Raw genomic sequence first — 22,565 nt, 5'->3', positions numbered from 1 at the left:
GGTTCTTCTATCCTGTAGCACTCTGTGGTTCTACTATCCTGTAGCACTCTGTGGTTCCACTGCTATCCTGTAGCACTCTGTGGTTCTTACTGCTATCTGGTGAGGTTAACGTTAGCATGTGCTGCATGTGGAAAAGACCGTTGCTTAGGGGAGCCGTAGTGCAATGGCTGGTGTGCAGTCCCATATACAGTACGTGCCCAGTTCCCATGGGACCCAGGTTTGAGTTCGGCTTGAGGTAATATCCCGAGCCCACATTCCATCCTCTCCCACCATCCTGTCAACTATTCAATGTCCTTTAAAGGGTAAAAATGTCCATTGTCCAAAATGTCCATTAAAGGTTAAAAATATGATATTCAGATTTGTTTAAAAAAAAGACAGTTGGCCAAGAGATTGAATTAGAGGTTTTCTGGGTTAGGGGGTAAGGCAAGGTCAGGGTGACCCCCACCTCTTGTGCCTGTCTGAGTGTAGTTGACCCAGACACTGCTTCCAAGCTGTGGACAATCACCTTGCATGGCATTCTTTGCTGTTGCTAGGCAGACGCACACGACTCATGCAATGTAAAGCCCTCTAAGAGTGCTGTCTGAGCGATGCAATATAAATGTGACCCATTTAGCATTCATAAGCCCTCGGGAGGCAAGCTATCAATGATGCTGCTGAACTCATATACTCATCAAAATACTCATCCTGCCTCTGGAGTGGCCCATCCAAGGATGTATTTTGAACCATCGGATGAAAACATCTATTTTGGATCCCTTTCAGAATATTTTTTTATTTCAGGTTTGTATGTTTTTCAACAGTCCTTTTTTTGTTTTGTTTTTTTGCCAGGAGGAAGCTGTCGTATGGACAACCATACAAAATATTCTTCTGTGTTAGGTTGCATTCTATGGCTCTTCATTCTTCTACATCTAGATATCCACTGCATTTTATTTCACATGGTCACACGACTACAGTGTTTGTAGCATTATACACAAATTCTTTTTAGTATCTGGGGAGAAACATTCACTTAACACATGGATTTTGACAAGGTATCCGCTTGCTTTTCAGGTGAAATCTATGGCCCTATACCAAAGAGCAGGCGATGACTATGGAGAACTGAACTGAGGGTGGAGATAGAGGGGTGGGGGTGACAGGGTAACCAGAGCCACGTATAGACCCTTTCAATAAGAAAAACAAAAACAATGCTTGAACGTTCTATTTTGTTCCCAATCTACCTACGCTTCATTAAGATAGCATATGGAATGTTAAAACGGAAGCCTTGTGGGAACAACTATGATGCTGATAATGGAACTCTCTTGAAACGGTCAATTGGCGGACGCAGCATGGCCGAGAGAGGAGAGGTGGAGGAGAAGGGAGCATCTTGTGGCACGACCGAAAAAGAAAGACTCCGCTCCCCTCTCTCGTCATCTCTGGTTTACGCGTCAACATTAAACACGGCCCTTCTCTGGCTATCTCTGGTTCTCTCTCTCCCATTCTGCTGTTCTCCTGTGGTTCTCCCTCCTCCCAGAGTCCTACTGCGGGTGGATTAAAGGGAGTTTTGCCCACCCCAGAGATGCAGGGAGGGGAGAAAAGAAGAAACACTTTGAAAGGCCCAGGCTACATCACATCTTTAATTCCTTCAGTTCTTTTCAACAGCCAAAAAACAGGTGTGTGTGTGTGTGTGTTTCCTCTGAGGGGCTGGAAGTGTTATTTATATACGGTGTATCTGAAGGCCAAATCCAAATCTTTCACAGTGCACATTATCCCAATTCTTTAAACCTCCGTAAGATCCTCAGTTTTGATCATGAGAGATGCTGCGTTATGCCAAGGCCCAGCCAATCAAAGATGCCTTTTGATTCAAATTTGATAGCGCTTTTGATTCAAGTCTTGCCAGGAAGCCAAATTACTGAAGACTGAAATCCAAACAAAGGAAATAAGGTCTGAGGAAAGACGAATAAACTGTCATGATTTCACACAACCGCCCAAGTAAAGTTCTTTCACAGTGTAAATGTGCATAAAACAGTGATTTCTTTACGTCTATTGGGGGTATTGTACATATTTACCCAAAGATGAAATAAGAGGAGGAAACCCTTTATAAACAAAATTAAATTTTTGTGGCACCCAGTCTGAAAATGTTACTGCTCAGAATTGAAGTACTTTGTATTAGGCTACGTGGTTATTCCAGCTCTTAAGACAAAATTAAGATGACTAAGAAATCGACAAGTTCCACAAATTCCCACAGATTCTTGCCTGGTAGTATTGGGTTAAAAGCCCAATTTAAAATATAGCAAGCATGTAACCATCAAACATTTAAAACCCAGCCAGGTAAATCATATCAAACAAAAACACCATGCTGTGTCATACAAGAATGTGATTTCTGTGGCTTCCATTGTATTGGAATCTGAAGGCAGAGTGCCCTTATGCGGGGCGGCCACTTCCTAAAGGTCTGCAGTGACCACTGCACTTTTGTTTCTTGCAGTTAGCATCAACAGCCTGGCCGCTGTTTCTAGGAGGACATGTCATCTCACGTCACTCTGTGGCAAGAGGTCCCCTCCAGAGAAGCAGGTGACAGTGTGCAGCAACAGCGTTCATTCAGTCTGTCATTATCCCATTGACAGGCGTTATGCAAGAGGAGCTACGGGGAGGGCTTGATCAGCGATGATTTAACTCCAGCAGACAGCGTGATGGGAGTGTGTGTGTTCACATGGTAACCGAGCGTGTTTCTGTGGTGACCGCTCAAGGCAGAAGACAGAGAGGTGGCAAAAGAAAGAGAGGGAGAGCAAGAGAAAGAAAGAGAGAGAGAGAGGGTGAGAGGGAAAGGTGTATGTGAGTATACTATATAGATCAGTGGGATGTGTGTGTATGTCTGCAACTGCATATTAAAAGCCCTTTTCACACCAGACTGCTTAATGGTTGCCATTCAAAACCTCCAGTACCAACCACCCACTGTGAGGGAGGTCAGGTGACGTTATGCAACATATAAAAAAGCTCGGAGCCTGAATAAAAGCGATAGAAAAGGGTCAGCGAGTGGAAAAGAAGCACAATGCTGCAGGACAAAACTTTCCACAGCATGTGGGTGAACCCATATTCTAGGTCAAGCGCCCAAACAAGAAAATGATCATGTATTACTTTATATTGCATTAAAAATGACATGCCTTCTAACACTTAGGTCTAGAGCCTTCAAAAAAAAAATCATAGCCACCATTGCAAAGGGTTTTGGAGATCACAGACCTCCAGCAGAGGGACGGTTGACATGGTGCATGATGCGGCCAACCAATGAGTCAATGACCACCTTTCCACGGTTCACAAGAACAGAAGTCCACAATCTTATTTATAGACCAGTTTGAGTCTTTGAAACATTCTCTGATTGAATGACTGCATGAAGGAAACATCCAGTAATGTTTTGAAATAAATAAATAAAATAAAATAAACACCAAAGAACGGCTAGTCTACATAGTAGGCATCTTAACCTGGGATGATAGAATTAAAGAATCAAAGATTATTAACTAATATTCCAAGGAGTCATCTAATTTATACAGATAAAGATAATAAAAAACATTTTTTAATTAGGATATTAAAAAACATTACAGTCTTATAATTACATGATGTAGTTGAGTTGAATCCAAATGGCATGTAGTGTAACGATATCCTGATTTTGCACAGTACAGATGCCTTCAACACTATGATTACCATGGACCTGGAAGCATGCTTTAGCACTTGTTTCATTTACACTATAATTCCTGTCAGGAAAAGCATAACATGGTCAGTCAACACTTAGTTCTATGTCTCATCAATATTTTAAACTGATGGCAATAAACTCGGTAGAAAACTACTGTATTTAACATTTCAAGTGTTCTCTAAATATACCCTAGTTAGATAAGGTTTTAATTAGATTGGGCAGTTTGATTATGCATTTTGTAGAAACAGAGATGCAAAAATCAATCTCGGATTCTGCTGTTCTGTTATTCAGTTCATTTGAGCAGTTATTTAAAATGTAAAGGCTCATAAACAAGAGGCTTTCACAAGGCTTTTAGTGAGCAAGCAATGGAGATTCTGATCTCTTATGGCATTTGTACACAAAATCTGTTTATATAATGTCCCATCTTCCTTTATTGCTTGTGATGCTGAAAATGTTGTCTCTCTTTTAGAATAAAAGGATAAGATGTCTGTGATGTGACGAGTGGATTTCAGATATGCATAGGAAAGGTATTACATTTCTTGTTGTGTGCTATCGGTAGGGGGTTTCCCATGGCAGGCAATCAACAAGCAATGCTATTTACCATCAAAAATCACCAACAAAACATTACCATTAGAACAAGAGCTTTATCACTATAGTTATTAAGCAGGCATTACCCTTCATCTGTGTTTTGTTGAATTAGGCCCACAACACCTCCAGAAGGCTCAACAGTGGTGTCTGGTGTCCCAGATCCACTCCCCTCCACACACATGATGGGTTCTGTACCAGCAAATACCAACAAAGTCTTCGGTTATTTCTCTTTGTTGCTGTGGCCGTTGATGATGCCATCAGCAACATATCCAAACAAAATGCAAAACCCTTCAATGAGGTCACCAACAAAATACCGACAAGTAACAACAAAGTAACACTACATCCATATGCACCACCTGCTTTCAAAGGTGCTCTCCATACAACATTTACAAAAATCACAAAAACAGACTTTCAATTGCATCCCCATGGCCCAATTAATCATATTAATAACCCTACCTGGAGAGATGGGGTAATGAATGGAACTTTCATTAGTTACATACAATCTTTCATTTAATTAAAACTTGGGACCCAGGGCTGAAATAATGATTTCTGATTGCGCCCAATTGTCTTCAAACGGGGGACGTTTTGTTTTTGTGACAGGTTAATTGTGATCGACCTCCCATTGCACCTGATCTCGTCTAGTTCATAGCGAGTATCCTTAGCAACAGGGTGACAAAAGAAGGGGCTCAAGGAGCTTATCAATAATTGAGGGGCAGCACTTACCGAGAGGCGTTAAGCAATGACAACATGGCCGGGGGAAAACATCTTTGAGAGCGTGTCAGAGATCTTACACACATGACTGCCCATAACAGACTGGACCACTCTCCAAACCACAGACAGATTTGGGGCACACTACCCAAGGACCACCCGACACATACTAAAAGCAGGGCCTGGTGCTTTGTCAAAATACACATAAAAAAGTCCTGATAGCCTGGTTTCACACTTGAATGCAGTCACGTACCACACACTTTCCACACACAAAAGGAGGTTGTTCGGTCTTCGGTGATGCTGCACAAGCATCAATCACAAAGTAATTTTGCTACATGAAGAGAGCAGGATGAAGACGATTGGTCGTAACATAACTGTACAACAGTTATCAGTTCCTGAAGGCTAAACCTTGCGATTTACATATCTGTGTCTACAGAAATGAATAATAAAACAAGACCCTTCACTAGTAGGATCTTTTGAAGAAAGCATAAACACACACACAGAAGATAGAAACATTCTAAATCTATATATAAAAAAAGACATACCAGCATTACTTTCCTTTGATTCTCCGAAAATAAAATGTGATATTAGTTTTCTAGGGAGGGCGTGGATTATAGATGCTGGATAAAAAGGTTTGTTGCAGAGAGAGAGAGAGAATTTGGGATGACATGACTTGTATGAGGGAGCGTGAATAATTCATGGGAGAAGCTTTGCACACATGGCTGAGCGTTGGGTGAAGTGAAGCCTGGAAAATGAGCAAGGTGGTTGTCCTCCACTCGTTCACGTTCACTTTCTCCATCCTGCTCTTGCACTCCTCTGCTGTTGGGTGGGTGGCTGAGTAGCACACCGGAGTCTCCCACTGACTGTGATCACCTGACAGGAAGCTTTCAGTGAATGCCATGACAACAGGAGAGACCTTCTAGAAGTGAGGGCTCCTAGGCTGATGTTTATCTGTGACCTGGCCGGATGGAATCCCAAGCCTAATGGCACATGGATATATGTGTTTCTACTAGTAGAGCTCTTAATAACTCCTACATCATTTGGACCCTCCACAGGCCGAAGTGTCATGACGAGCCAGGTATGCCTTAAACAGCATGCTGATATCAAGTCACCAGCACTGTGTTCAGCTGTCCATGATAACCATTCCACCTTTATGGCACTGCCAATCATGAAAATCTTTAACCAAACTCTATATGAAATAGTCTTCAAGTCTGAACACTGAACAAGGTTGTGTCTTTAAAAATATGATTGTGTGATTTTCTAAGCAACCACGGCAAAGAATGGTTAGTCAATATCTCCATTTCAGGCAGGCCCACTATCATCTGCAAAACACAGTGTAGTAAAAAAGAGGCATTTTCCAAATACCATAATACTCAGTGGCGTAACAAACCAATGGTGGGCCCAGGTGCGAGAGCGCTACGCGGGCCCCATACCGACGAACTTTGGCCCAGGATGAATTAGTTCTGATACATGCAATACACATTAAGGGTGACTTCAATTGTTTATGCAAAGGGCCTGAGGCACCGAAGTAGTTTAGTAGTTACAGATTACAATTTCAAATAAAAAACACACGACTACATATCCATTACATGTAAAAACATTAACAAATAATTTTATTAACAGCCTGCAGGCCAGGGTAATCTAATATTACTGCATTAACATCAACTCGCATGGAATTATGGGAACACTCAATGCGCTTCTTCAACCCTCTGCTGAAACTGCAAGCGTAGATTGCTTGCTTATAAACTCGCACTGCGCAGAAACAAAACTTAATGTAGCCTAACTTATTTAACCGTCCAGAAACCAAATAAAATCATTCATATGCATACAATCCCCAATATGCGTGAAGGCCATCTTACGAGCCTTTCGTTGTGCAAAATCGTCAACGATGTTCCCAATATTTAATGCTCTGGCTCTCGTATTTTCAATGGACAGGATAGCTAACCCACGGAGCCTCTCCTGCCCCATGCTGCTCCTTAGGTATAGGTCTTAATAAGTTTGAGTTTGGAAAAATATCGCTTAGCTGTTGCCACAGTCACAGGCAATGTCAGAAACAACATGAGTACACACTTCCCCGAATGTGGATGTTACACTGTCATAATCTACCACCAGCATTTTGGCAAGTTGAAAAATAGATGACTTCTGTGAAATCTCTGCTTTAAAGCAAGACCTGAATGAGAGCTGTGTTGGGAATGTCGGTGCAATGTCCCTGCTATAATGGTCTGACAAACGTCTTACCTTTTCAAGCAGTTCATCATCACCTGCGAGTTGAAGGGTCATAGGACGTAAAGACTCAAACACATGACAAGTTTCCCGCATACTTGCAAATCTTTGGGAGAGCTGACTGATGATGTCCAGAGTTGCATTAAATACCTGCACTTTGAAGTATCTCTCTGCATCGGTTAAGCGCTCATCTTCCGATAGATCGTCAAAGTGACGCTTCACTCTCCGTGCTGTAACATTCTAAAGTTCTAAAAAAAAAAAAAAAAAAAGGAGGCAGGGCGGGGGTAGCGACGGGCCTCGGGAGGTCAAGGGCCCTGGTGCGACTGCACTTGCTGCACCTACTATTGTTATGCCACTGATAATACTAACTTTTTTTGTACTTTCTTCTGAACTTCTGAGCAAATAATGTCCAGCTCCACCCTCATGGCATAATGAGACCCTCATCCAAAGATGCATTAGACACAAAGATAACCATACATTGAATATGAAAGGCCAAACTACTCAGCCTACTATGTTGCCAATGCTACAGAGTATTTGTTTGTCATCATTTAATATCAATTATGTCACAAAACCTCTCACCTACAAGGCCTCAATGGCATACATTCACAGACAATTCTCAAATAACAAATTAGTCCACAAAAACAAACTAAACATTGCCCTGAATTGCCTTATTTAGAAGGTTGTCGCATGTCAGTGATGGCATGTCATAAAAGCATTAAAGCAAAATACAGTACATATTCAGCTCTCTTTGACCAACATGTTTAGTTGAGTGTGAATACGGTCATTTCAGCATCAACACTTGAGATCCTGACAGACAAACCCTGCAGCCTCTTCACCTGCCATTAGACACTGCGACACATCTGTCCAATATTTCATTTCTCTTAGCTCTGATTTAACACTAACCTTGAGGCGCAGACGGGAGGTATGGCGAATAAAGGACTATATTAGCCCCTCAGGCAGCCATTAATCAAGGACTCACAGTCTTAAGATGGGCGACAATTCACTCGGCTCGGCACCCAAGGACAGATTGGTGACAGAGCCCCATGAAGCGTGAGAGTGTGGCAGTGAAAACCCACAACAGACACACAGGAGAGGCAGCAGGAGAGACAGCAGGAGAGCAAGCGGACGAAGAGAGCGTCCCAGGGGGATCAGGAACACATGGGAAACCACCCTAACGCTACCACATTCCAAGGTGGAAGTTTTTTTTTAAAAAAGTGACCGAGATAGAAAGAGAGAGAGAGAGAGAGAGAGATGGAGAGGGAGACATTGAAGCAGTAAGTGATGGCAGTAAAATGGCAGGCAAAGCACCATTGGGACTGAAAATGATCTCTCTAGAAGATTTTCAAGTTGCACCTGACAACAGTGTGGGCCAAACTCCCTTTCATAAATGGAGGTGGGGAAAAAAAGAGATTAAAAACAAAACGACAGACACAGAAGTGTGATCCCCAAGGGACATCAGTGCACCAGTTGGAGGGATGACTTGACACATCTCAATACAAGCTGGCTCTCCTGTGGTACTGGTAGACAGCCAAAGCAAAATCATTCAAATATCTAAAGGAGAAGACACACCACATGCAACTTACCAGTCTCACCAGCGTGCTTCAAAATTGAGGCCATGAGCCAAGTGTTTGAAGTGGAGAGTTCCTTTCATTTTGTGTTAAATAAATAAAGCCACTAATCACAGTCAGGGATGAAAATATACTCGGGCCTTTACTAAAGCTGTGGTGCCATATAGGACTAGGAACACAGTAAGAAACATGGCTGTCAACTCTTGGTCAAAATGCCACTCCATGTTCTCCACCAGAAGATCCGTATTTGCCTTTCTTCACAAGATCCATATTTGGTTCTCTGCCAGAAGATTTGTATTTGCCTCTCCTCACAAGATCCATATTTTGTTCTCCAACAGAAGATCCATATTTGCCTTTCCTCACAAGATCCATATTTGGTTCTCCACCAGAAGATCCAGACACGTTCTCCAAAGATCCTCCACCAAAGTATCTGTCCCTTTCCTGTTTGGACCATGTGGAACCTTCTGGACCATCCAAAAACATGTCCCAAAGACGGTTTCCAGACAGACACCAGATGTCCAGACAGACCTTTACCACCAAGGGGAATCCTGTCCCTCCTGGAAACTAGCCTCAGTCATTGCTTACCTCGCTAAAGGCTAGCGGATGTTAGAGGGGTCCGCCTTGCTTTTGCAAATTGTCCATGACCGTCTGGTTCAGAGTGTGACCACCCACAGGTTTCAGTAGCGATTTCTCTTTTTTTGTCACTCCATGAGACAACTGTCAGGGGGTCTGAAATGGGTCGGGTCAGTGAGAGTCCAGCGGATTGAGCACATCCCGAGTGGAGTGGAGTGGAGCCGCTGAAAGTTTTTCGCCCTTTGCGGGAGTTTTGGCAGTCGCCAAACGGACCACCGAGTAGCACTTCCAAAGTAGTCATCTCGTTATTGGTTGTCCTGATCAAGTTGCCTCAGTCACTTAACAAAAAAAAAGTCATGGTCATCTCGGTAGTTCATCAAGAAATAGTTGGCGTTGTAAGTTGTAAGACACGTTGGTTATTGGCTGCCGCTATTACGCCCCTGTACCCCAGTTTCGCCAAAGAAAATCTCTCTCTCTGGGTAGGGTGTTATTTTTTGTTGTTGTTTTCTAGCAACGAAATAGCGCTGCTACACCCAGGGTATTTTTTGATCTCCTTAGTGCAAAGCTGAGCAAGCAGACAAAGGAGACTGTGAGAGAGCCCTGCCAAGTCTCTCTTGGCTTCTTTCTTTTCCTCTCCTCTCCTCTCCCACTCTCCCTCTCTCTCTCCCTCCCTCCCTCGGCATGGCAACCTTCCCGAGAAGCTTTGGCGAAGCTCCAGCATGTGTGTGCACGTCTATGTGTGCCCCCCTCCCCAAAAAAAGAAAGGAGGAAAAACTGACGATTTGGGTACATCGATCAAAAAACGGATTCGCGATTTAATTTCTGCCCGTCTCCCTCGCTGGCATCAGACCACCATCTTCATTGTTTCTGCAACCCCCTAGCCCCCCACCCCACCCCCAATAAAACGCCAGATGCATTCACACATGTGTGATGACCGGTACCCCTGCTAGTCAAACTACAACTGCCCTACCACCCCCACGCCCCCTCCTCTTTTCCTGTAATCTCTCCCCTTTATTCTCCCAAACAGCCAGTTCTCCACTCTTTTCTTGGTCAGAGGCACTCAAAAGTTTCAATTCTCGAAAGATTTTCTCGCGCGCCTGCCTGCTAGCCCACAAGCCTCTGAGATGTCTGTACGAGTGGGTGAAGAAAAAAAACGCAGCTTTTCGATGCCAGGTCTATTCACTGCATGCCAAGAAGGTACCTTGTGTTCCTTTGGATAGGAGGGGACAAAAGGGGGGGGGTGGGGGGTGGTCATGGTGCTTGCCACACTGATGCCAACTCAACACTATTTTAATCACCCAGCAGCCCTTACTTCCAACACTTCCCTCCCACAATGCCCCATCACCCCACTCCACAATGCGACACCACACATCCCTATTACATGGTGTAAATCTGTATGATAGGTCATTCTTTGTCAAATCAGACAGAATTTATCAAAAATTGTGTTTGCGTTGTCTCAGATTTTGCTCAAAGTTATAATATTATGTCTATATAATGTTTAGGTCCTAAAATCAAATTCAAATGCTTTCATAGATTTGGGAAATGTGTGGACAATAATATATTTTAAAAAGTATTATTGCATTATTCCTAGCCTGCTCAAACTTTGCAGGATAGAACGCAAACATTTTCTCATTATAACAGGCCTATTAAAATGTTGTACCTCATGCCCACTTTATATGTAAGGCCCTAGATTTGAAACAAAGTGCAAAACGAGTGATGCTGAGGGTCTTGTAAACTCGTCTTTTTACCCACATGGCATCCATCAGTATTTTGTCTGCATACAATACTTTATTAATGTTTGGGGTCTCCACAACAAATGCACATGAAGATATTAAGGATAAAATGAGGTCATACCATGCAACTTTTAATGGTCCAGTCATACTAAGAATATGTTTGTCTTTCACCCTACAAAGTCTGGGCTGGATTTGAATAAACACTGCTTCCCAGACAATGTGTTTTTCATGCTTTAAAACTAAATAAATATCAAGGGCTGAACAAATATGAAGAAATAGGATTTCAAAACTGGGAACAATTTATGATATAGACAAGGTTTGAACAAAATCTGAGACAGTGCAGCAACGGCCTTATCTGATTTGACACTGAATGACCCTAGTTTGGCTTGGCCTGACAGACACAACACCAATCCACAGTTGATTGCCTGCAGGGCTATCTTAAAGGCATGTGTTTAATTAGCAGCACAGTTTCAACAGACGCTTCTGAGGCACTGATCATTACATCCATACCATGGTGAGGGATACCTGCTTTTCCATGGTTTCTTATCATTAAGATGTGTTCGAATGAGGCTTGTGCGCTATACAGATCCTTGTGACATTTAACTTTTTTGCCTTGGCTAGCAGAGAATAATTCAGTAAACTCAGCCCATTAATCATCCATAGAACTTTTATGCAATTAGTGTTTGCAACCACTCTTTGAAAGTGGAAGAAACCAATTACACACATTGGGGCAATCTGCAAAAATGTACATTTTATAGAAATTATACAAATTTCTACAAAGGTCAGCGTTGACAGAGACACTTGGGTATTGATGTCTGCAGTCGGACATATTGAATATGTGCTGACTAAGTTTCAGACTATAGTGTTGAAATGTACAAAAAATACTGTTTGAACACTTGGCAAAAATAAAAAAAAAGTAAACCGATTCCAAACATTTTGAAAGCTCAAATGTTCAATAACCTCTGACAGGCAATCATGTTCACTTTTTGTAGGTCTCATTTAACATGGCCATGGTTGAGTCCATTATCACAAACTTTCTGTGAAAATGAAAGGGTTTCAAAACACCGGGTGAAAACTGTATGAAATAAATGGACTGAACTGTGTTTTTCTTCTGTCAGAATGTTGCCTTCAAATGGACAGCCATTGCCAAAAGGGTTCAGCAAAACCTCATAAAATAACATTATCTGTCTGACCAGAAATATGGATGTCTTTTTACATTTACACACACAACCAAGTTTTTGTATGATTGGCTGACAGTTTTATCATTTTGAAAAGAATTACCTGAAACAACTAGCCTAGCACTTACACCTATATGTCCATGTGCATACACACATACAGTATGCATGTGTGCACCCAAACACTCACTACTCAAACACATACTGATTTTAAAAAGAATTTGCAGAAACAACTATAGCTCACACACATATAAGTCTACGTGCAGACTCTTTCACATGTCCACCGCCACACACTCATACGCATTAGCTCACAGCAACGCACTTCGCCATCGAACAACCTGTCATCTAGCAACATGTGTGACCTTCAGCAGGGGGCGCACAGGCTTCGTTAGGATGCCTTGCATGCGAGACACATGCATCTGGGTCTCAGCACGTCGCCTGGCAACCTTTCTCGAGCCCACCGAACCTGTGCCGTTGCCAAGGGGAAGCCCGGGGAGGCTGTGGCTGGTAATCAGGACCGTGTGGCAATGGCAGTTGCCGGCCGTCGTTCACCTCCATCTCCCGACATCGAGTAGTGTGACGCCCCAGAGGCAGTGCGAGAGGCATCACAAGCAGCCCGCAGCAGCTCCACGGCAACATCACCAAACTCTCATCAAGTCGCATCTTGAAACCAAATTCAGACCACAACAAGACATGACAAACACACTATCTGTATATTGACAAAGCACCGTAAACAATCTTTACTATAGATGTACAGCACAGACAGAATGCAAGAAAGAGAAATTGGTCACCTGGTTTAAGTATCCCAAGCTCAGTTTCACTGCAGCTTGTAGAAAATTGTAAATGGAATACCAGCAATGCAGCAATGGAGTACTGCTTATCTGAGGACACACACTAATTTGAAAGCCAACCACAATATAGCTGCTGTCAAAAGGATTAGTGAACATGCTACAATTGGATCTATTATGTCTGAAGTTACATAGACATAGCCGGTACATTCATTCTAATAAATTATGTTAATGTTAAGTATGCCTCACTCCCCTAGTGGGCTTGACCAGTTTTACTGATCGACACTACCTATCTTTCCCTTTCCCCCTGTGATTTCACTGTATATGATGTAGCCTATTTGGTTAATTAGCTATATTAGTTAATTAGAATTGGGCTACCTTCAGCCCAATTTGAATCCAGTATGCCACAAAGAAAGCAGTGGATTTTGAGTTAGGCAGTGTGAGGTTACACATTTTAGCACCTACGGTAGGCCTACTCTTCTTTTACATCCAAAGCTGGTGGTAAAACACATCTCAACGGAGACTGGGGATTATGCTTGTACAGAAAATGTTGGTCCCAGCTGTGGCGCAACTGGCTGGAGCACCTGCACTGTACGCCAGCGACCCGGGTTCTCTCTCTCTCTCACTTCCTGTCATTAAAGGCAGAGACTTTCTAATGAGGAGACACAGCACTCAAAAAATACTCCATAGAAATGCATGGGGCTAGTTTGTCACGCCAATATGGCCGTTGTCTACACATATCCCACCCCTTCCTTGGCAAAACGTCGACATGTGAATACATTGAGCCAATCATGTGGTGTGATGTGAATACATTGAGCCAATCATATGGTTTGTTGTGAAGACATCGTGCCAATCATGTGTTGTGATCTCGCCGCTGGAGCGAGATTGGTGTCATGAATCCTTGCGCACGCGCAGTTCGACCCAAAGACTGTGCCCGATGAGTGCCCATAAAACGTTGGTATATGGCCGCCGAGTGGAGGGACTTGGCCTAAAAGGACTTTGTTAAAGGCATAACAAGCCCTAAAAATATATACTTAAAAAAAAGAAAAAAAAGAAAATGTTAACATGTCATTTCTGATGACCCATGGGTTTTTTAGGCATCATCTTCCAGTTTCAACGTTATGGCTCTTTAGTCAAAGTCAGATACTCAGCGGTGCAAAGCCTCTGTGCTATAAGTTTGCAAATTTCTCAAGCTTTCTGTCATTCTGTCACCTTTCTCTTTCTCTATACTCACACACAGGCAGACAGACAAGACACACACACATACATACCCATTCAACAACAAACTGACAACTAAATAACAAAGGTGTTTTCAGCCATCTACAATAAACGTAATCATTTAGAAGGTTAATAGCTTGTGAAAGGCACTTTAGGAAGGCTACAAGGGACACTTTGTCTCGGTCCTTTGCCAAATCACTAGACTCCAAAGAAATTGCTCATGCATTTTCTGTTTTTCTTGCGACAGGAGCTATAGACCATGCACTGCCCATCCCATTTTCCCTCACCTCTCCCAGGATGGCTTTTTGATGTTGTCCAACAGGCTGACATGCCGTGGTCTACGCCTGCTGCACTTCCACTGAATGTTTTACTTTCCCATCTACACGTTTGGCCATTTTACATAAAACAGCTTGTGTCAGCTCTTCTTATAAAACCTACAATTCTTTTTTTTAAAGCACCCCCCACACACACACACACATCCTGCTCTTTGAAGTCAAATTAATCTTTAATGTACACTGTTGCTGAGTGTTGCTGAGAGATATTTTAATACTTTGAGAATTATGCATTCTCCACATTGGGAATTGAAAATCGCTAGCCTAAATACATGACCTGAGTCTTAGCCTGAGTGTGGTGAATTTGCATCCTGACAGAAGGCAATGATCAATTTATATAACAATTGCCAAATTTGTTTTGTATCACTAATGACAAACTGGTACAGATAAAATAGGCTATGAAAGAGATAGCCTCACAGCCCAGGCATAGGCAAGGCCATGATTCAACAGGTGGAGCTGATTTAGCCAGGTAGAGAAAGAGCAGCTACACAGATGAAAAGCACAAATATTATGGATGACATCATGACTGAGTTAGTCCTCTTATGACACCTTGGGCGTTCAACAAATGGCCCAGACGCTGAAAGTGGTATTGATCACTGGTTGTATTGGTCTTTAATGAAGTGCCACTTTTGTGTCACTGCAGACGAGCAGCAGATAAGTGTGAAAAGCAAGCTTTTAGTTCCCTTTGAATAAATATGCGAGAAAACAAATGAGAAATGGGACTTTGGCGCTTAGAGTTGTCATTTTCACCACTTTGTGTTTCAAAAGCTGAAACAAGCCAAGGCTGCACGGGTTAGCATTTCTACTTGGACAGGCAATAACCTTTTAAGATGGCACCTTCATAATCAGAGTAGGGTCGACATTCACTCACTAATCTAAGCTTGTCTAATGTATTCTAGACATATAGGCTAACCCTTGCAACGTACCCTTGTACAACGCCAAAAGTGGGATACTGAATGGGCTACAGACGTACGTACCAATAGATAAAAGTGCATGAATGTAGCGCATAGGTTACGCATGCTCACAGCAAGTGCCGGAAAAACAATGCATGCACTGCTAGTTGGCTCTGCAGCTAGGCTACATTCTCAGATGTGCTGTTAGCGGGGGCATGGTATTTTAATTGTGTGAGCCATTCAGGCTTCTCTGGACCACAACAGGATCTCTAGATTGTGGTTTTGGTGGGCTGGCGCTGAATGGCTTTATTTTGTTGACGCATTTATCTATTCTTAAAGTTAGCATCGGCGTGCTAGTTAGCTTTCAACAGGCAGTTGATTAAGCTAAATTCGTACTTACCTGAAACTTTAATGGCATCTTTTCTGCCTGGTAGAGCAGTTTCAGGAGTGGGCATTTGCGTTTTGGAGGACATATCTCCCATTCTGCTGTTGATTAAATGTCGCCAAATCAAACGCACACGGGTCAAAGCAACCATAGCCAAGACACCGCTTCCAACTCAGTTTGAAGCATGCTAGCTGAAGCTAGCTAACTACATAAGACACCTTGCGTAACTTGATCATTTGGTGCGTTACTTAACTCGTTTACGCCAGGAAGAATTTACCATATTACTTTTTGTGTGCGTATTTGAAATTGTGTATTCGGACAGATTAGTGTTCATGGTAAAGCACATTGTTGGCCACTATAGGGACTGTAAAACGTAGCAGTCGGTTTACTTACCGGTATATACGCCCGGCAGAGATATGTATGAGGATTATAGAATGAATGACGCAGTGGTAGTCTAGTCTAAACTAACAGATAGTAGGATAAGGATAGGCTATGCATTCCAAATCTAATAAATATATTGATTTTTTTTTATCTGAGTTAAAATGTTCCCCATATTCCCAAAATGTAAGAAATTCAATTTTCCTGATATTAGAGTGAATTGCTCCTTAAAGCTAGTCTTTATAGGCTGTTGAACTAGATATTGTTTTGTCTATTCAAATAAAGTTTTCTTGTGTCAGGAAATCCTGTTCATGAGCCAGAATTTGGAGTGGATAGGCTAGCTAGTCCTTAAATTCTGTCAGATTTAGAAGTAATTGCATGCAAATGTATGGAACTTTTATGACATTTTAGGCACTTCAGTTGTGAGTAAACACAGGCTAGATTGCCTACTGATCCTGTCTCTTAACTGGTAGCCTATCCAAATGCTAATCTTCATGAGACAGCATCTGAATATTCATATTTAATCAATACCATATATTAAGTATTGGTGACAAAATGACATAACTACACCATTCCTTCCAACACAGGAAAAAATGTACATGCAGACACACACACCTTGTGCACTGCTGCACCGAGTTAAGTGGAACAAGACTTTTACTGAGGGCTTGGATTATGTAGTTACATTGCATAATTATCCATTAAAATTGAGTTTCATTCTGAGTCATTGAAGGAAAAAATTAAACTCAATATTGTATGACTTAATTAGGAATTAACAATGGGCAGTGTTCTAAATGTAACTATGTTTTATCAGTTTTATGAGTGGGCCAAGAAGAAGCCGGGCCTTTTAAGCTCCCTCAACAAAGAACTGATCTTTATTTTACCAGTGCAAAATAATGTCCTCTGAATGGCACAGCAGGAATCTAATCACAATTTTCTCCCAAGTTGATCTAAACTGGAACTGAACCTGTTCCAGTTTAGCAATCCAATTCCAGGGTTAATAGGAACTAGTAGAGCTGTGAATCCAGACTTTCATCTATAGGTCAAAGCTTCCTCCGTCCCTGCATAACACAGCCTACATATTTATTTATGTTTTATTTTTTTATTTCCAGTAAGGCTAAATCTAACCAGTAGATCTAATCCATAGAGTGCTGGGTCAACATATAACTAACTGTCTTAGTAGATATACATCAACATGAATTGGGATTTTCAAATAATTAAACACACTAGACAATAAGGGAGTGACACAAATAAGACTTGCAAACACTGAGGTAGTTCCATTTGTAGCCTAATTTAGGAAGTAGTCTGGTCCAGAGAGGTAAATACTGATGATTAAAAAAAACAGACTGAATAGCCTGGTCAAGAAACAAAGATGAAGTTCTTTACCTAAAGGTGAAATGAACATTGTAGGCTAATCCATTTTCTTTGTTGCTAAATGACTGAAAATAGACATAGGCCCAGGCCAAGAGCTGTGAAGTGACTAAAGGACTTTAGTTAGTCTAGATGAATTGACAACTGCATTTCATTGTATTTGAAAAATAACCATGTGCTGTCAATGTGCAATTATTGCTTTGCAGGCCAACAATGAGGTGGCCCATTCTTAAGATGTCTGTATGCCAACAACCGCACGTTTAAGAAAGGTAGACGAGTTGGACGTTTAAGAAAGGTAGACGAGTTGGACTGGAGAGATGATATCTACATATTGCACTTCGATTATTCTGTCTTTAAGTGCCAAACTGATTTGATTGTCCTTCACCACCTGGAAGGCCTCTGAACCATATGCACCAGATAGCCATTGTGACAATATAGGTCAACACAAAGAAGTGGATTGCTTACACTTGCTTTTCCAAAGACGAGCCATCTGGAGTGCACTGCGCATCGAATAATTTTGAAGTAAGGCACGCGTGAGGCAGACGACTATTTTCTCAACGGCACGAGAGAGGATTAGTAGACCTTTGCTGACCTTAAAACCAATTACGCATGGACAAAACTCTAGACAGACTGAAAAGACTATGACAGAAAGTGCTAGTTGCAAAATCAAATGCATCATTAGACGAATGTGAATATGTCTATCATTTACGCAAATTATGACACATTTTCCATCACGTTTAAAAGTCCAAATAATCCAGCTTGTAAAATGTAACTAAGTGCATTTCACGCACCAAATTATAAACAGTTCCAATACACAGCAGATATACATTGAGGTTCTTATCAATTGTACATTTGTCTCCTTTTAATGACAAATAAGCAATTGTTATTCTGTATCTGCTAAACAAATCAATTGTATCTGTTGGTTTAAGCACGGAGGACTGAATGCACAGATAACGGGGCCATATGGGAAGATTTTGCGCATTTGGATTGCACGTTTGGGCTTATTCTGCTTAGGCGGTTTCTCGCTATGTTAGCAAAATATTTATGTAGGCCTAACGTGTGATTGAATTAAAATATACACTTCAACACTACCACGGCTCCAGCGTCATCAATAATTAATTCGCTCTGGTCAGGCGTAGGCTACACATGGTAAGAATTCTGCATTCCACAAGAGCAACGATTGCTTAAAAAATAGGTCTCACTAGACCAGAGAAAATGCGCCCACCTGTTTTATCCCAAAATATCATTCAGTGTCACATTTCTGTGAGATTTCGGAAAGATGGTGACAATGACACCGGTGAAATTAGGATGATGTTGCTTTTTGTTAATATTTCCAATAGGCTATCAAACAAGAAATACATTGTAAAAATGCGCTGTGTGGTTTTTGAGCCAGAGCCCATATGCATCCATTTCAAAACACCTGGCATTTTGTCAGTATTCATCGTACACATTGATTACACTGTAGGCTATTAGCCTAAGATCGTAATTGTACATTTTGTTCGAAAGAGAGATTGTATGAAGAAGTGGATGACTGCATGAGTGACAGCACAGCGTCCCGTTTGGAAAAGCGCTGATTTGTTTAGTCAACCGGCAGATGCTATTGCGCTCTGCTCCTCTAATCCTCAGAAGAGCGGGAGGTGGGTGAGCAGCCGCGCAGGGAGCCCTGTGACCACGATGTGGCTACAGTATGTGTCTATGATAAACTGGGTTGTTCTCCTCCTCTCTGTCAGATCGCGCCTTGCTACAGAGCCTTCTGCATGGTAGCCTAAGCTCTGTTGCTTCCAAGCTGTGAGCTGTTCTCACCTGAGCCTTTTTGTTCTCCCTCCTCATCTTAGAGAGAGAGAGGGGGAGAGAGAAAGAGAGGAAGGCTAGCCTACTTTTTTCAGTGTTGTCTGTTGTATCACTATCGGTGGACATACAGCTTTTCGTGTCACGACGCGAAGAGCATAGGATGCGTGCCCTCAATGTGACATTTCGTTACAATGAAAGGACATTTTTTTCTTCGTTAGACCGTCAGTGCTGCTTCCAGGACGTGGCCGGACAGATCTACACGGTCGGATATACGGACTGCTTATGAGATATAAAGGCTGCATTTTAGGTTATAACAAAGGCAACGCAAGAGATGTATGTAAGTTGTTCTCAATTGGCCATACTACATTTTGGCTATATGAGTGGATGTGTTTTTAAATTCCATTTTTCATTAAAATGTCATTAAAATGTGTAGCATTACAACGTTGTAACTAATGTTTGCAGCCAGTTATAGTAATAAATCAAAGTGACAATTTTATATAATTTTATATTCATGCTTTATGTTCTTTTTCTGTCTATCCCAGGACGAAATGCACAGAGCACATCTTGTCGTTTCATTCTAGTTTACGCGCGTGTCGTGGATCAGTCTCAGTGCGAGGTTCAATTTGACAAATTGTATCTTCCAGTTTTTCCTCCAATATTTAGCTTACCCCCTCCCGGTGCAGGTGCTTTCAACTGCCCCCACCTCCCAGTACACCCCGCCCGACCCCCACAAAAGGCGGGGATGACTCTGGTAGCCCAGCCGCTCTCACCCCCCTCTTTCCTACCTCTGCTGCATTTTGCATGAGCTATCTAGGTCATTAGCATTTTGGCGTATGCAAGACTTGACAAAGCTGGTGAGAAGCCAGATGGGCCCTCTTCTATTTTTTGTATCTCTTGGGAGTTGAGCAAAAGGACCGACTGCAGCAAGCCAGAGAGCTCTTTCTTTTTATTGCAATCACTCGGGCCTTTGCTCGCAACACTACAGGACCGGAGCCCGTTAAGCCTCTAAAGGAAATATATCTTTCCAAGCCGCTGAGAGGGGTGCCTGGAAGGGGTAATGTAAACATAGAAGTGTCCAAACGTTTTCTTTTTTTGTGTTTTGAGGCATAGACTACTGCAGCCATTTTTCGACGTTCTTGTGGCTATATAGTGTCATAATTCTGGATGGGGCGATTTTCATGGCTGCTGACGCCTTTCCCAGTGATGCATGTGCGCTACAGTGCTGTACTGGATATGGATGCAACACCATTTGAAAGAGGACGTCGGCATTTTGGTGCAGGATCGGAGCGTGAAGGCGGGTTGCCGTTGCCCTCCGCGCATGGACCACGGGTCGTTTGTGGTTTCGGTTTGAGTGACACGGGACGATGCGGAGGATCACACTGGGCCTGCCTCTCTTCGTGTTCACAGCGGACCTTGATTTAAATGTCCATACAATTAAGGCACGCGGTGAATGCCAAGAGAGACGGTAACTGTCGGCGATAAGATGGTGTAGGACGTAAAATATAGGTTTAATATTAGTGTTGTTATACACTGGCGTACAGGCGGGTTGCTTATGGCGTCTTTTTTATGTTGACATCTTCGTATTACAGGCTTGTGAAGGTGAATGGTCTATCATCTTGCCCCACGCAGCCGAAGCGTATTTTTTGCTATTTTGTGGGCTGTTTGTGGGTTTTTAGGGTTTTAGAATCTGCGTCTGTCTGAACTATAAAATAGGGTAGCCTACATGTTCAGTGGAACGGATGCGAACATAAGATTGTGATGCGTCTTTACTCATTCAAAGAACACTGATGTGAAGATCGGAGGTTACTGACAGCCCGGGCTTCCATATTCTGTAGAACATTTTCGCTCGGCCAGGTGGAAAATAGAAAAGTTTAAGATTGTAAATAAATAAAATAAAATAAATACTACAGAAACAGGTTCCAGTGTCACTGTTAATAGCCGGTCCTAACAGGTGCGTTGCGGGGCCTACTTATACAAGTCAGAATAGACTGCAAAGGTGCCTGGTGCTCTTTGACGCAACGGGTATTAGTAGGCTACTAGATAATCACTTTGAACAGATCACTCGCTGACAGATCTATATTTAACAAATAGGTCGTTTCAATGCATGCATGCAAACTTGTACATCTATCTCCATCCTTGTTGTAACGTGTTTTTGGCAATAAAATCATTGTGTAACATGACATTCAGGGTTTCGGTTATTTCCACACACAAGCAGAAGCTATGGAAACAGGTTTCATGTTGGAAAATGTGAATATCAACCTACATTTCTGTTCCGAAACAACTGACCCATGCGTTGTAAGGGAACCGGACTACAAATATTTTAAATAGACAGCCCATCATGTAATGCCTCAAGAGATTGTCGCTTTAGGCCTGTCAGGATGAACCAGCCCTAGTTTTCGCCCTTATGGGTTTTACTCAGATTCCGTCGAGTTTGAGTGAGTCTTTTAAAGTGTCTTAGCCTATGTATAGCCAACATGACATTTTAGGAACGCCAATCGGTGTAGACGAACAGTCTGCATCCATTTGACCTCGTTTGATGCCTTTTACGCGTATAGGCCTATGTTATAAATGCTTTAACTTTTGTTGCCTGATTGATAACGCCAGTGAGGAATCATATTTGAAAATAGGTCAGGTGCAGTAAACATAATTCTATCATTCATTATGTTCTTGTAGTTATAAGACGACCCGATACATCTGCTGTCTCTTTTCAAAATTATTCAGTTGAGCTTGCCGGCTTTGTAAGGTAACTCAGACTGAGATTTCGTTTCCAAGGTCATCTGTTATTTCGGTGATAATTGTTGTGCATTGTAGGCTATTACGGGCTATCCTCAAATACAGATTAAATTATTAATAGCCCAAATAGTTAATGATACATTGTTTAAATCAATATTTTTATTCTAGTTTCAAGACAGATTTGCATGGGAAATTTCGTTTTAAATTCGGAGATTGTCACATTTTGTTGCCTATTTTTGACAAAGGCCTATGTAGGCTATTTTTTTGACAAATAGTTCAAACGGAGTCTAGTTAATGAAAACATATAGTCTGATCTTTGTCAATCTAGACTGTGCGGAAACTATTCATCAATTAAGACTTAAAAGAAACGAGATAAATAGCCTAAATCGAGGTATGGTCTATAGCCTACATCAGGTAAAATGAAAAGAGTAACTATTACAATTATGTAGGTTACCC

At 42.0% G+C, this 22,565-nt stretch overlaps 1 protein-coding gene across 1 annotated transcript in view; it reads right to left on the bottom strand.

Moving 5' to 3' along the window:
- Nucleotides 1-16,140, bottom strand: part of msraa (methionine sulfoxide reductase Aa) — an 85,948-nt gene extending 69,808 nt beyond the window's left edge. Inside the window, exon 1 of the mRNA XM_076272082.1 lies at nucleotides 15,855-16,140. Coding sequence (XP_076128197.1) covers nucleotides 15,855-15,990 — 136 coding nt within the window. The 5' untranslated portion in view covers nucleotides 15,991-16,140. The remainder of the gene's footprint in view (nucleotides 1-15,854) is intronic.
- Nucleotides 16,141-22,565: the final 6,425 nt, after the last annotated feature.

Source organism: Alosa pseudoharengus, unplaced genomic scaffold (assembly GCF_046254945.1).
Source record: "Alosa pseudoharengus isolate Yale_2024_CS ecotype anadromous, Long Island Sound unplaced genomic scaffold, YU_APseudo_1.1 YU_APseudo_1.1_scf_7, whole genome shotgun sequence".
Taxonomy (NCBI): Eukaryota; Metazoa; Chordata; class Actinopteri; order Clupeiformes; family Clupeidae; genus Alosa; species Alosa pseudoharengus.
Note: the sequence above shows the minus strand (reverse complement) of the source record. Positions and strands in the feature narration are given on the sequence as shown.